General features: G+C 42.8%; 1 protein-coding gene across 1 annotated transcript in view; it reads left to right on the forward strand.

Moving 5' to 3' along the window:
• Positions 1–15,916, forward strand: part of ca16b (carbonic anhydrase XVI b) — a 131,509-nt gene that overhangs the window by 72,101 nt on the left and 43,492 nt on the right. The window contains exons 4-6 of the mRNA XM_061831416.1: positions 2,319–2,467; positions 10,518–10,613; positions 15,161–15,227. Coding sequence (XP_061687400.1) covers positions 2,319–2,467; positions 10,518–10,613; positions 15,161–15,227 — 312 coding nt within the window. The remainder of the gene's footprint in view (positions 1–2,318; positions 2,468–10,517; positions 10,614–15,160; positions 15,228–15,916) is intronic.

Here is a 15,916-nt window from a genome sequence, read left to right on the forward strand (position 1 = left end):
AAAAACAAAAAAAATAAAACCTCAGCGTAAAGTGGGTAAAGGCCCAGCTATTTGCAACACAGCCGCAAAATGACACTCCCAATTTGTGCGCCGTTCTGTGGATGCGCTGAGGGCAAATCGCCCACCACCAAAACTCCTCATATCAGTTGTATTCTTTCACACATGGCGTCAGCCATCGCGAACATACTTTTCATTAAAAAGTAGACGACACACACGGGTCTTAAGAGTTTTTATGCGATTTCAAAAGTCAATACTGTAATCAAGAAGTCAGTCTTGAAAGTTCCCTGCCATTGATTTCCCGGTGCTCCCGTGTGCCGGCTTTGAGATCAAACTGATTGGCTGCCAGTCCGAGTGCTCCTCAACAAAAACATTTGAAATTTCAAGCAACTTTGCACCAAATTCACAGTGGATCGGATGACCCCAGAGACATTTGCATTGATCAAGGATTTACTTTCACACACACTCGCCTTCTTTCGCAGGCTGTGATTCAAGGTCTTTTTGGCTTAGCTTCTAATTCCCGCTCTGCTGTTGGAGGGTTCAAACACACCCGGTAGCGCATTTCTAATGAAACTCCCAGGGCCGGCAAACTCCGCCACTCCTTGACTTTCCTCGTGTTGAGCACAGGATTACAGCGCTTCGACAGCAGCGGCGGAGGGGATTTATCATCTCTGTCAATATTTATGCATCTTTGCAAATGAGTCGCACAATTACGATTGCGTGATTGGCGGGCCCCTCCCCTCGCAGCCTGACCCCCGTGCTTTGATTCTTGGAAAATCTCCCACATCTAAAAACCCTCCTCTTTGTGAGCTCTGCCATAATCTCAAGCAGCACTGGCACGTTAATGCTGCTGGCAGATTTCTTTGGAGCCTCGCGACAGGGGCTCAGCTCATCCCTCATCACCTGATGCTCTTCTCTGCTCTTCACTGCTATTTTTCCCCGAATGTCGCCGTTTTTCAAACGCTTCCCTGCTTTCCATCACGGGTTGATCCATTTCATTTATCATGATTTTTTTACCTCGTCTCTGTGCACAGCGTGTTCTTGCGCTCTTCTGTATTGACTTGGGGTCTGTGTGTGCCTTTGTGATATGATTACAAGTGGGCCGAGAAGCTGTCTAAATCCCCCCCCGTAACAGGGGATCAGCCGACACAACACAAGGCCTAATCTGGCTAATGATATCAAGTGCTGACAAACCAAAGGGTTTTAGATACAGAAATGCTTTTATTACCGTCTTAATAAAACCACAAAGGTTTTTTTTTTCCATCAGTGTATATTATTTTTAAAAGAAGGCAGCACCATTCGATTATAACGATGAAAACATATTGAATGCTGGTATCATTCTATCTGAATGGCCTCGGAAAAATAGCAAAACATTTTTTTAATTCACTGCTGACATAACTGTATCAAAACGACGGCATTTTCCTCTGATCATTTGAAATTTTTTGTTTGAAATGGTTTAGCCAGGGCAGCACGGTGGATCACCTGGTAAAGCGTTGGCATCACATTTCTGAGGTCGCGGGTTCAATCCCGGACCCGCCTGTGTGGACTTTGCATGTTCTCCCCCGTGCCTGCGTGGGTTTCCTCCAGGCACTTCGGTTTCCTCACACATCCCAAAAACATGCAACATTAATTGGTGTGATTGTGAGTGTGGCTGTTTGTCTCGATGTGCCCTGCGATTAGCCGGCAACCGGTTCAGGGTGTACCCGCCTCCTGCCTGTTGACAGCTGGGACAGGCTCCAGAACTCCCGCTACCACCGCGAGGATAAGCGGCTAATAAAATGGATGGATGGCTGGTTTAACCAGGAAAGCATCACTAAGATTTAAAAATACCAAGTGTCCTGGCTCTGAACAACAAGCAACAACACACAAACAAGAATCACAATACAAAATAAGTAAGCATAACGACATATCGAGTGAAATTGGCAATTGGCAAAAAAATAAACTCTCCATCATCTGAGTCGCTTATCCTCACAAAGGTCGCAGGGATGCTAGAGCCAACCACAGCTCTCTTAGGGCAGGGTGCACCCTGAACTGGTTGCCAGCCAAATGCAGGGCACAGAGAAACAACCAACCGTTTGCATTCACAATCATACTGACTTGCAATTTGGAGTCCCCAATTAATCTCAATAAACTGATAAAATTAAAAAATGCATTTTCCCCCATCAAAATCTTCAAGACAATTATATAATCTTATTTTATATTTTAATGAATGTATATTTAAACAAAAGCAGTTTTTAACAACAGCACGTTAAAGCTTCCATGATCAAATATATACATTTTTATTAAATCTTACAATTTGTTGGTGTCTTTGCTGTCCGTAGTTGCTGTTCTTCTGAAGGACGACTACTTTGTGCGGGGCGCTGGGCTACCAGGCCGCTTTAAAGCCGAGAAGATGGAGTTCCACTGGGGCCAGAGTAATGCATCAGCAGGCTCGGAGCACAGCATCAACGGCAGACGGTTTCCCGTTGAGGTAAAGCATCCTGGCACCATGCGACCGTGACAAATATCCAACCCCTTGAGGAAGGGTCAAGACTAAAATGAGACTCAGCAAATAACTGTGGTGCTTAGGATAGATGATGTACAGTAATTGCTAAATTCACTTTTTGGGGGGGTAGCGGGGCGCTCTCTCTGAAACGACCTCGCAAGCCTCCAATCCCCCTTCTGAATAGGAAAGAAATACAATACTTGGTATGAAGGAAGTATATTGAAATTGTAAATCTCAACTGAGAGACACTTTTGTATGTTAGCTGAAGAGCTACATTTAGGCGGGGTTGTTAGTGAAAGTTATGGAGAGTTTAGTCCATGCGTGTTTCTATTGAATTTTTTTTTTCGTCTTGAAAGGCAATTATTTTCAAGGGTGGCATTTTAAAATGATTTTCAGAGATTATAATATATACCATAATTCCCGGCCGACAGAGCGCACCTGGTGATAAGCCTTACCGAGTACATTTCTAAAGGAAATACCATCTGGTACATATATACGCCGCAGCTGTGTAAAAGCCGCAAGTGCCCACATTGAAACACGAGATATTTCCAAAGAAAGACTGTACACAGAAAGAGTTTAACGCTAGCTAACGTTAACTCACGCTAACAGACTGGTTAAAATAGGGTTAGGGCTAGACACACCAGTAACACAGCAGCAACACGCTAGCATAGCGCTAACGCTAGCGCAGCACTAACAGGGCCGGTAAAAGTCACTTCCTCGGCACGTATATTCCACCGGTCTCATTCTTACCTTTTCCGCTCGAGTGCCCCCTTGCGCCCGTTGGAAAAAAATGCGTAAATTAGCCACATCATCGCATAAACCGCAGGGTTGAGAGCGTGTGGAAAAAAAGTCACGGCTTGTAGGCTGGAAATTATGGTGTGTGTGTGTGTTTATTTTTATATATATATATATATATATATATATATATATATATATATATACACACACACACACATACGCAAATATATATATGGTTTAACCTATTAACATTGGCAATTATAAAGAGTTTGGGGGGGTTTCAATTAGTTTTTTGTTTTTTTTTTCCGTTTGTTGCAAGGCTCCACTCCCTGTCCCCCATAGTGGGGGATTACCGCACTTATACTGACCATTAACATGTCCTTCAGCAGCCTTTGTTTCATAAATATACTGTGTGTCGCATAATTGAAGGACAAAATAGATAAATTACAAATTCTGTTAATTGTGTATAATTGTTGTTGTTGTTCATCCCGCCTTGTTGCAATTTCGACAGAATTAAATGCAGTAATTAAGGGCAACCGGGTGAGGTTAGCTGTTGATTCCGGTTCAACATGGTGTCAGCTGCTATAGCGCAAGTCCTGCGCAGTCTTATCCTGCATAATAAAACAGTGACACCAAAACAGAATGTCAGAACATTCGAAAGGAGGTTCCCAAACAGAGCTCGTGCACGTGACGTCACCATTTTCACGGCACATTATTGCCGGTGAAAAAAAAAATTGGCTGTCGCAGAGGTTTCCGGAGGTTAAGTGTGATTGCGATCACTTCACGTATGTTCCGTGGAGACGACTCAATCCTCTTTTTTTATTTTATTTTTTCAATAATAGTTAATGAATGCGAGTTTGTATAAAACCAGGGGTCATTTATTTCAATATTGGTATTTGAATTGAATACTAGCTGGAAAGATCGATGGATTCCGGTAAAGGTTAACGTGTCACCCAACACACTTCTGCGTTCACGAGCCGTTTCCCCCGTCACTATCTGATTTATTCCTGATTGAGATCCAGATCCAGCAACGAAGTATTTGTATGCGTCCAGACTTTTCTACACTTTCAACCTTTTCTGTGTAAATCTCGACAACTGACTCACCAGATCCATGTGTGTATCCAGATGTCCAAGACGAGCTGAAGCGGATTAACAGTCCAATTTCTTATCAGCAAAAACATCAATTCGGAATTAAATATAGGTCCTCCATGCCAAGTTTATCAAATTTTTCCACATATCGTCGTTTATTTTCACCTTCTAAATGTCTGACGGTATTGGACAAGACGCTGGGCGTCGTGCTCCAAGACATACTTCGGTGTCGTCTCCAACCGACTTATCATTGCGCAATCCTGAGCTTGACCGGCAATATGGCGAGGTCAACAAAAGTCAGGTGATTTTATGACGTAGGTGCACGAGCTCTTTAGCATGGCATTAGTGTCATGCAATAAGCCAACCCTAAATTAGACTGTTTTTTTTCATGATCTTGATTCCCAAGTTATTACCATGGAATTCTTTTACTCTTTATTACTTTTGTCTATTGATTAAAACTGGAGTGGAGCACGAACCGAGGAAGTGCAAATTAAACCCGAGAATCTGCTGAAACATTGTAAACAGTGCACGCTTCTTGTTTACACTAATGCAAGAATACTAATGTCAGACATGAGATTTATTCACCAGGTGAGGCTACAAAGCTTTGCGCTGATCCTTGTTAGCATTATTTAACCTCCGCGGGGCTTTGCACTTTACAGATAGCCTTTCCGCTGCTTTTAATTGAATACCACAAATTCCGCTTCATTATTATTTCATTGAGTTGTTAGTGGTCGAGGTTTTGTGTCGAAACCGAATAGGGTGAAAGGGACATTGATTGGCAATCTGAAAATGTCTTTTCTTGTTGTTGATGTTGAAGGTCACAAAATACTTTTTAAGACCGGACAATAGACTTCAAGTATTTAAGGAAAGGACAAAAAAAACCTCCAATACAACAGGCAGTAAAATAGGTTTTCTTTCCGAAACCGTCGCCGATGGATTATTCCCTTTTTTTCTGCATTTTACAATGCCTGTCCTTTTCCAATGAATGAAGTTTTAAATATTATTTTAGGATCACTTCGATAATTGCTTATTAAAAACGACTGCATGAAAGCGCTTGTTTCTGTGTGTCCCTTACGTCTGCAGATGCACAGCCCGAGTCCGTTGCGCGCATCTTTCTTTGGCGTCTCTGCACACACCGCTTTTGATCCTGAATGCCTCTATAATTAGAAGAATTTTTTTGCATTGCCATTTTGCGTTCGGCGTGCTGAGATTGTAGACAGCGCAGCTCTTTTGATCATGTGCCTCTAAGTAAGTGGATGCGCAGCTGTTAGAAAAAGCTAAAAATGATCATAAATTAGATACTTAATTTCAAATGTACTTTTTTTTTTTTTTGCCACATGGCATTTTTTGCTTCGTCGAGCATTTTTGCTTGATGGAGACGGGCTTGAGAGAATGATGCATGTTTAATGAGAAACTCATATTTTACCTTTTAGCAGGTTTGTAATGTGCTGCTATGTTAAATAACCTCGTTAATTTTCTTATCATGCACTCCATGTCCATAAAATACAGAAATTAGTTGGACCTTTTTTAAAAAAAAAAAAAAGCTAGCAAATTAAAGGCACTGGTAGCAAGAACAACAAAAAAGTTTAATTAACGTGTTTCTGAAAGAGAACTGAACCGCATCAGTTGCATCTGTAAATTAGAGTGCATAGCTGTATTTTAGTTTACTACACAATAGAAATGGAAGAAGTAAAACTCTTCCAGTACACGCGTGGCCTCCACATTCATATGTCGAGAATGCATACCAAAAAATGTGCATCAATTTCCACCTGCAGCATGACTCTGTATCTAATGGATTCCTTCCTATGATCGAATAATGCAGGAGACCAAGGCCCACTTTCAAAATGAAAGAGATGATCTAATTCAGGAGTAATTCAATTCCAAAATATTCCAGTTTCACTGTGTTACATTGAAAAAAAAAAATATCTGAGTGAACAAATGGACGAGTAAGAGCAGTGACACTTGTGAGGAAAAATCTAAATTTGTCATTGCTGTTCAAAAGAGAAAGTGGTCGATGGTGCTTTGCATTATGTCTTACTAGTGAGCTTAATATTCTAAGCACCGCGTATGTTTTGTACTTCTAGGCTAAATATGTCCTTAGCTGTTGAGTTCTAGAGCTTTTGTCTGCAGCCACCTCCAGCCCTGAATTGGATATCTCATACTGTAAAAAAATAAAAAATAAATTGAGATGTTTCTCCCAGCTGCCACCCCGAGCATTAAAGCACCTATACATTCATCCACTCTGTTCGGTGGGAAAGACAAATTGTGTCGCTGTGTTATATGGACCCTTCTGGCTTTTGCAACATGCTCATGTAGTAAAGTAAACAAAAGGGCTGCTTGGCTGGTGGCTCCTGAGCTTGACATTAATATAGGCACACGGGCTCCTACATGAGAGCGGGGTGGACAAATCGATAGACGGCCCACCTGTTTGCTCAAACAGCACAATGAAAAATGAATCGCTTGATTTGTTTTTCCCCGAGGGTTCCGTTGGGAGATCTGTCCGTATAATATACTGTATTAAGGTGTCACGCAGGTTCGAATAATTTTACATAGCCCCTCGAAAATGTACTGGCCTTGCTCACGTATACTGTTGGTATATGTGGTACATGTGCCGCAAGTGTAATGTGAACTTCTCTGAATAAGTCATGCATTATGAGTCGAGCTGGAATTACAGTAAGTCTCTCTGACACTCTATCAACAATTCATCACAGTCGCTGGCACGAGACTGATGATTTTTATGAGTTACGTATTTAGCATGTGTATCATGTTGCTTGAAACAAGTATAACGGCCATATGTTCTCCCCGTGCCTGCGTGGGTACTCCCGTTTCCTCCCACACCCCCGAAACATGCATGTTAGGTTAATTAAAGACTTGCCCGCAGGTGTGAATGTGAGTGTGAATAATTGTTCTTCTTTAAGTGCGCTGTAATTGGCTGGTGACCAGTTCAGGGTGCGCCCGATGACAGTTGGAATAGGCTCCAGCACGCCCGCGACCCTAGTGAGGATAAGACAAGAATTAATTAATTGACAAGAGACCGACACTTCTAGAATATCCATCCATTTTTTTCACCGCTTATCCTCACAATGGTCGCGGGGAGTGCCGGAGCCTATCCCAGCTGTTAATGGGCAGGAGGCGGGGTACACCCTGAACTGGTTGCCAGCCAATCTCAAGGCACATAGAGATCCTCGGGGCAATTTACAGTGTCCAATTAATTTTGCATGTTTTTGGAATGTGGGAGAGAACCGGAGTGCCCGGAGGAAACCCACGCAGGCACGGGGGAGAACATGCAAACTCCACACAGGCGAGTCCGGGATTGAACCCGGAACGTCAGAACTGTGGGGCCAACACTTTACCAACTGAGCTGTGCTGCTATTTTAGAATAATAGATACAATTTTATGAAGACTTGCCTGCTGACAGAGTAGATTGAAAAATGTCTATTTCTCCTTCGATGAATTTGTAAGTAAATAAAGACAAAAGGGTAGTAGTTATCATCTGCCTCTTGCAAATGGCGGCCCCCAACTTCGCACATGTTGCTTGGTCTCACGCAAAAAGTTATAATACACTTTCAGTGTGAAAGGATTACAGTCCTTGCACTAACACGTAAATTGTGAGGTTGTCATTACATTGTAATAAATGTTATAAGCATACGTATACTCTACATCTAGCAAAACAGGCTGTTGTGGCTGAAATATTCTTCAGTATGCTATATCTTATCGTCTTGTACAGTCCGATAAGAGCAGTGCAGAGGCCCCGTAGCTCAGTGGTTAGAGCACTGGTTTGGTAAACCAGGGGTTGTGGGTTCGTATCCCACTGGGGCCTCCACTCCCTGAGAAGGGTTGCGTCAGGAAGGGCATCCGGCGTAAAAATTGTGCCAAACATATATGTGCGTTCATCTGAGATGACACGCTGTGGCGACCCCGAAAGGGACAAGCCGAAAGAAGAAGAAGAAGACAGTCCGATAAGAGCAGTGGTCTCAAACTCATTTTTGTCTAGGGCCACATTGTAGTTACAATTTCCCTCAGAGGGCCGTCATGGTGAACCCGTAGAAATCCTGAATCGCCTCATTATATTTGCACATGAAACTTATGAACTAGTTTTGGAATCAGAAATCAAGCGTCTGGTAACACAAAAATGCTCATAATGTCTCAACATTATCATTTATGATATATGACAGTTTGAAACGTTGGGACATTTTCGCAAGAATCACCGAGGATTTGCCTTCAAGTGTGTGTTAATGTGATAGAATAGATAGAATGGTTATAATCAATTATAATTGTCCGTATTGCTCAGTAAAATTGGAATGGCATGTAATCCCGTTGTTGTTGCTTTGCCTTTGAAGGTATTCACATAAATTAATTTCAGGTTAGCGCATCTGAATGTGACACTCAACCCTTTTTGAAAATTGAAGCCACTGCACCGGCCAGTTGGACGCAAAGTGGGATACATGCGTGGGATGGAAGTGAAAGAATCATACTGCGTTTAAGACAAAAACATTTACCAACAAACTGCTCTCGTAGCAAGAGTTGCAAAGAATCCGAGACCTTGCCTCCCACACACTTATTTCTTATTGTCTTGTTCTCGTGCCTCAATACCTCGCTATCATGGGAAATGATGCCAAGCATGAGCAGCTTTTCATCCGTTTCCTCTTAAATTGGAATGTAGAATGTGCCTTTGCACACACTTTGAGCTGAGGGAATGTAGGGGGGTCGGGGGTGGGGGGGCATGGCCAAATTTAGACCAAAGAATAACTCAAAATGTGGACGTCACAAACTCTTCCGTGGAGCGAGGGCGAGAACTAGAGGTAAATAATTGAGCTCCATTTTTTTTTTTTTTAAATACCATTCAGTTTGCACCTGTTCACACCGGCTCCTGCAAGTTGCAATTTGTTATGACTCTCGTAAAGGTACACGTTCTTCTTCTCGTTGCCGGTGTGCGCCGAATGCACGGCTGAACCCCAAGCGAACGTGCCGAAATGGAGTCAGTTTGGCTAGACCCACCTGCCTGTGCCGTATCAACAAGTCAAGTTGAACAGGAGATTAGCATCAGATCTCGAAGACGCGCGGCGAAATGAAGCGTGCAGTCACGCAAGTCAAGTAGGGAGTGCTTTTAGAAACATTTACTTTTAGGGCACTGTTATGAAAGTGGTTTGTAAGTGACTAGCCCATTTTCCAAAGGCCGCTGTTAACAAGTGTGGGTCACAGAAGTCCGTCACTCTGGTCAAATGAAAAACCCGAGGGACCCCATTTAATTGTGTGATGTCGTTAATAAGATGTGGCGGTTAAAGAATAGCTAGCTCTCTTTATTGCAGCATTCCCAGACAACAAATTAGTTGCACTTAAGGCTGTAGTTAAAGCAACTGGTGGAAATCATCTGGAGTTGGTAATTCCCTTACTGTCCTATACGTGATTTCCACAAAAATGGATTAAAATTTTTGCACTCGTGTCTCAAATCCTTTTGCATGTTGACAGCACAGCCACTTGCTGCGCGGGAACTCTCCAAAGTTTGCCTTTGATAGGCCCGCTCTTAAATTAAATCAACATCTAGGACCTTTTTTTATTGGCAATTAACTTGGTTCAGTGACATGAAAGGCTTTTTTTTTTTTTTTTTTTTTTCAAATTAAAGAGTCTGTAGACGATGATGATGGATAGGTCCAATTACTACCTTTAGAATCCCTTTGCTGATTTTCATCATCACGTCATTATGTGTCGGCTTGGAAATGAAAGCACTCAAATTCTTTTTGATAGCAAATGGAGGCTAGACAGGTGTTCCGTACAGTTTCTATGATGCTTTTCACACTACAGCCGCACTTTTTTTAAGCTTTGTTGTGGGACCAGAAACAGTGTTGCGGGTGATTTAAGGTAATTGGGAGCACTGATGAGAAGCGTTTTATTCTCTTAGATCTCCTCGCAGGAAAAGACCACATTCCTACGGTCTTGCCTGTCTCTGTGAGCACAGTAGCCCTGAGGAACGGGACGTGGTATTTCTTAAGCATCCTCCACCAGTGGCAGAACACAAAAAGGAATGGCACACATTATAGGAGATTTATGAGAGTGATAAATACACCCTCTTTTATACCCCTAAAAAAAAAAAAGAGCCTTTCATCAGCTTCCCAGCAGTGTGTAGTGTGTGCGAGAAGCGATTTATGAGAGGACAGTTACTTCTCCTTGTCCACTCCTCAAGCGATGTATCTTCTGTCTCCCATCTCAGATGCAGATCTACCTTTACAATTCCGATGACTTTGACAGCCTCGCCGCAGCTATCAAGGAGAGACGCATCATTGCCGCCATGTCGGTCTTCTTTGAGGTAAAGTATCGACAAAAGCACAGCACAAAAAAAAGCTCTTCTTCTTCTTCTTCTTCTTGTAATAAACAGCCATATGGCGAGAAGATGGGGAAAAAAACGCAAAAGCTGTGTCCCAATTTTGAAACTGCATCCTTGGGAGGTTGTATTTGAGTGGCGCCTTCTTTTCTGTAACGCAGTGTCATAAGGCTAAGTGTGCCAATATACGGGCGGGCACAGCTTTAAGAGCTACCGCCGTAAATCGCATCGGTCGGGTCCTCAGAATGCTGCAGCCCACGGAATTTGGGCGCCGTAAAATCGCTGGCCGTCCTCACGTCTGTTTACGCTATCACCTTCACCTTTGTTAAATATATTGGCGACAACATTTTACAGTCGACGAAGCCCTTGCCTTCCCATTTGCATGTCTGCTTTACTGTGACACGCCGCCAGTTTTACATTAGAAAGTCTCACGGCACACCCCCGGATATAATCATCACAAGTATGACTGCAGAAATTATGGCGGCCGCATCTCAATTTACTCACACGTTCACGTAGTCCGTAATGAATCAGAGCCTGTTCAATTCAACACAAAGCTGATGTACTTGCAGGGTGCTCTGACTTAAGGTTGTTCTATGAAAGCCAAAAGGTGGATTCACTGTTTTGCTGTGATGGAACGTTTCATTTTTTCCACTTGTCACCGCAATAGATGAAAAAAAATATATAATATATATATATTTCACTGGACACTTAAAGGGGAACTCCACTGGTTTGCATTAACAATGTATCCAATAGGTCATGTAATATGTACTCTATTTTGACAATGTAATGTGAAATCCTCTCTCATTTAATAGTGTTTTGAGAACATTTTTATCGACAATTACAAATTTTCAGGGGCGCCGCCATTTTCGCGAGTCACATGACCTACGTGTGCAGATGGAACATATACCGTGCCGCAACAAAGGCTTGATTACAAGGGATACCATTTACGCCCAATGCTGATTTCTCAGATTTATCCTCATCTGATGAAGAAATAGCAGTATCAGCTGATGGTGAAGATGAAGGAATACTTCCGTACCCAGCCGTAAGTAGCACAGCCGTAAGTGGCTCGGCCGCTTGGTTGATCAGGAAGACGGAAGAATACTTCCATACATGGCTGTACGGCTTAGCGTATGGACGTATTCCTCTGTCTTCCCTATCAACCGAGCGGCCGAACCGCGAGCTACCTCCCCGAGCCTTGGAGCTCACTCGCCGGGGAGCGAACTCACGGCTCCCCCGAGCCCCGGAGCTGTGCCGCTCACGGCTGTGTATGGAAGTATTCCTCCGTCTTCCCGATCAACCGATTCTGCTATTTCTTCATCAGATGAGGATAAATCTGAGAAATCGGCGCTGGGCGTAAATGGTGATCCATGTAATCAAGCCTTTGTTGTACACGTTCACATCCGCACACGTAGTTCATGTGACTCGCAAAAATGGCAGCGCCCCTGAAAATTCCCAATTATCGTTAAAAATCTTCTTACATAACCTATTGGATACATTGTTGATGCAAACCAATAGATTTCCCCTTTAAGACTGTTCTGGGTTTCCCATCCCCGAACTGCACCGCGGCAAGCTTAACTCAAGCGCTAATTGTCCTAATTTTTTGGACTCGCGAGGAACCAAATTCATGGAGTCAACTAATCGACAGACGAAAATGAGGTAAATGAAAATCGAAATGCTGCCCTGCGTCCCTGAAGAAAATTGTCGCCCCGGCCAAATTGTCGCTTGCTTACTGAGATGCTATAAATTGTTTCCTGAAGGTCTCAGCACACCGGCTCTTATACCTTATACCTAATTTCTACTTACTGTAAAAACACCCCAGAGATTTATGTACCTTGGAAAAGCATTCACCGGGACTGACAGCTTCAGGGTCCGCGGCGGTGTTACACACTAATTTCTATTAGCGGTATTTGTGCAATTGATGGTAGGTAATCAATGTGCACTAACGTTCCGCCTAATGGCACACAGACAAGGGTCAGTGATCTTATGGAGGAGGTTGGTGGGGGTGTCGGAGATGGAGAGGGAGGCGGGTGGTGTGGGTGTGGGAGCTGGAATGGGGACACAGGTGTTTTGAATGTGGGTCTACTATCAGGCAGTGATGGACCGTGCGTGGAGCAGGACCTAAATGCCTCTGTTGTGTCCTGACAGGCTTATTGCTTACTGCAATTAGCACCCCCATACACAATCCGCTAAACAGTATTTTACACAATAAAGGGTTTTAGTGTACGTACACATGCACATAAATGCACGTTGCCTCAGGTTTACCATTTCCAATCAATAAGGGGAGTCTTCTTGAGCTCCCCAAAGGCCCATTAATGGCCTCTAAGGTGTGTGTAGTATCCGCATTCAGCATTCACGTTCACGTAATTATTCTCTTCAGACTGACCTGAATTAATGTTAAGCACGGGAAGATCGCTTCCCTTCTTCTCGACATTTTTTCTTTTTTTTTTTTTTTTTGTTCTATTCTCATCGCCCTATGTAGGACGTAGATAATGTGGCACAAAGTGCATCCGAGCACTTATGGCCGGGTTTTGTGACCATAAAAAGGGGCCCATCATGAAATGGGACGCTGTTTTTCCCTCACGAGATTTCCTGTTCTAACACCCTAGTGGAATTACCAAAGTCACATTGGACATCAACAACCCAAAAAAAAGCCCCATAAAACCCATAAAATCATCAAATGTCTGTCTCCAAGGATACATTGTTAAGCCCCAAAAAATATTCATACCCTTCAGTTTAAGTAAATTTTGATCGAGGACACAAGAAAACTACCCCAAGAATCAGCAAAGTACAGTACTAGGTATCCTTTAAAGCTGATTCTGAACTGGTAGTCAGAACCAACAAGTACATCGTGGCTAACTTTTGCAGGGGGTCCTTGGTTCATGACAGTCTGACTTATGACTTACAATTTTTTTTCATTTTATTGTTTTATATTCATTTTTTATACAAATCCTGCATTTATTGTAATTTTGACTTTACTGCCCTGCAACTGTAGCTTAGTAACCAACTTTCAGGCTTTACAACCAATGTGCAAATTTTCTGGAGGAGAACTCCATTGTAAACTCGGGATCATGTGGACTGAATTATTTACGGGTTGGACTTTTCTTTTATTTGGAAAATAAGACAATTTCATCGGCATTTATCAGCTAAATAATAAAACAAACTGGAACATATCAGGTAAAGGATTTTCCCAAAAAATAAACGATCAGTGCCGAGATACAAGTGAAATGTGCAATTGAGATATTTTCAAAGGCTATTTTGAACAAAACATTTTAATTACTGTTCCTAACTTCAATAGAAGTGGGTCGCGACTGGGAAATGAGATAAAGATAAAAAAAAAAATAAGTAAAAATGTCCACTTTGCTGTAATCGTGGATGTCAGACATTTTCAATCAAATCAAATATTTTTCTCTACATTTTTCCCAACTCTGTTGCAGAAATCCCCCCCCCCCATTTACTTTTGTAATTCATCCCAAGACAACATAATCGGGATTTAGTCTGGAGATTTTCCATCCATCCATCCATTTTCTTTGCTGCTTATCCTCATGAGGGTCATGGGGAGTGCTGGACCCTTGGAGATTTTCCCATTTTGTATAATTGTAAAATCCTTCTATCCATTTCTTCGCCGCTTATCTTCACAAGCGTCGTGGGGAGTGCTGGAGCCCAACCCAGCTGTCAACGGGCAGGAGGCATGCAGGGTACACCCTGAACTGGTTGCCAGCCAATCGCAGGGAACATAGAGAACAAACAGCCGCACTCACAATCACACCTAGGGACGATTTAGAGTATCCAATTAATGTTGCATGTTTTTGGATTGTGGGAGGAAACCGGAGTGCCCGGAGGAAACCCACGCAGGGACGGGGAGAACATGCAAACTCCACACAGTCGGGTCCGGTATTGAACCTAGTACCTCAGAACTGTGAGGCCAACGCTTTACCATCTGGTCCACTGTGCCGCCAATTGTAAAATCTAACATTATTTTTCATTTTTGGGAAACATTACCAGTTTTCTGTTAATATCCGCCAATTGAAAAATCAGGATCAGGATGTTTTAAAACTATTGACTGGTAGTCTTTATGCTGTATATAGACAGATTGACTTTATTTACTTTAGTTAACTTTCTTTTTGAGAACAGATTTATCATTTACGGTGATGAATGCAGACAGCAGAGTAAAAGAGAGGAAAATAAGAGCAAATGTGGATGGCTGGATGGATGCATAAATGGACTGATTGAATAATTGATGGATTAGTTCCAAGTAATCAACTAGACCCGAAGCTCATTAACTCTTTATTGATATTTTTGGGTAGGAAATTGCTGGTCGTCATTGTCTTGATTATCCTCATTGATAGGTTTTCTGTCATTCTTTTGGGTCACACAATGAACGTTTTGTTTTGTTCAATATTGTCCAAGGGAAACATTGTTTGAATTTATTTTTTTGTTGGTTTTTTTTTTAGATAAATGTTGCCATGCTGCCTCTGTTTTTGCCCCGGCGTCGTTATCATTTATAATCTCCTGCGTCTGAACGTTTCTTGCAGCTCGGGCAAAAAGATAACCCAGCCGTAGAGCCCATCATCCAAGGCTTGAAAGGAGTAGTCCATCATGGTAAGTAATCAAGAGTTTACAAAAACAACACCATTATACTTCATTTGCAACCCCCGTCGTCCACCTCCAGAGTGGGGCGGGGGGAGAAAAAGAATGCTGCTCTTATTTTCAGCTGCTCAGACATTTGCCCTCATATTTAGAATTCCAAATGAGACTGTGAAAACAAGATTCGAGCAACGATTAACATCAAAAGGAGGCAAAAATCTGCACAATACCGCCTCTGCCTTTGCGGCGCTGCCTTTCTACCGATCGTGTCCTCCACGGAGCTTCGCATGCTGAGGCGGGACTATTTATTACATAGGGGCTTCAATTAATGAGCACTCAGCTCCCTTGTACATATTTCTTCCCCCCCCCCGCAAACGGTGCCTCCTGCAAAGGCTCCTATTCACAGTTAACGATTCATGGCTTGAGTTGCCTTGGACGGTACTATAAAGTACTCATAAATGATTGCTTCACTGTCAGTTTTGCTGTATGCATGAGTTACAAAGGCCACAAGCAGATGTGTCCGAACGACGTTCTTCCCAGCAGACAGCTGTGGGACGCACCCGCTGATTTGTACGCGTTGACACACGTGACTTGTTTCACAACTTGCCGCCGACGGTCTTTGTGCGGGTACAATCGGAACGCCGGTGAGGAATCACGTACTCGGGTGAGCACGTGCCGAGTAATTGTTGCTGGGGTTATTTTGT

Source organism: Syngnathoides biaculeatus, chromosome 10, assembly GCF_019802595.1.
Source record: "Syngnathoides biaculeatus isolate LvHL_M chromosome 10, ASM1980259v1, whole genome shotgun sequence".
NCBI classification, from domain to species: Eukaryota; Metazoa; Chordata; class Actinopteri; order Syngnathiformes; family Syngnathidae; genus Syngnathoides; species Syngnathoides biaculeatus.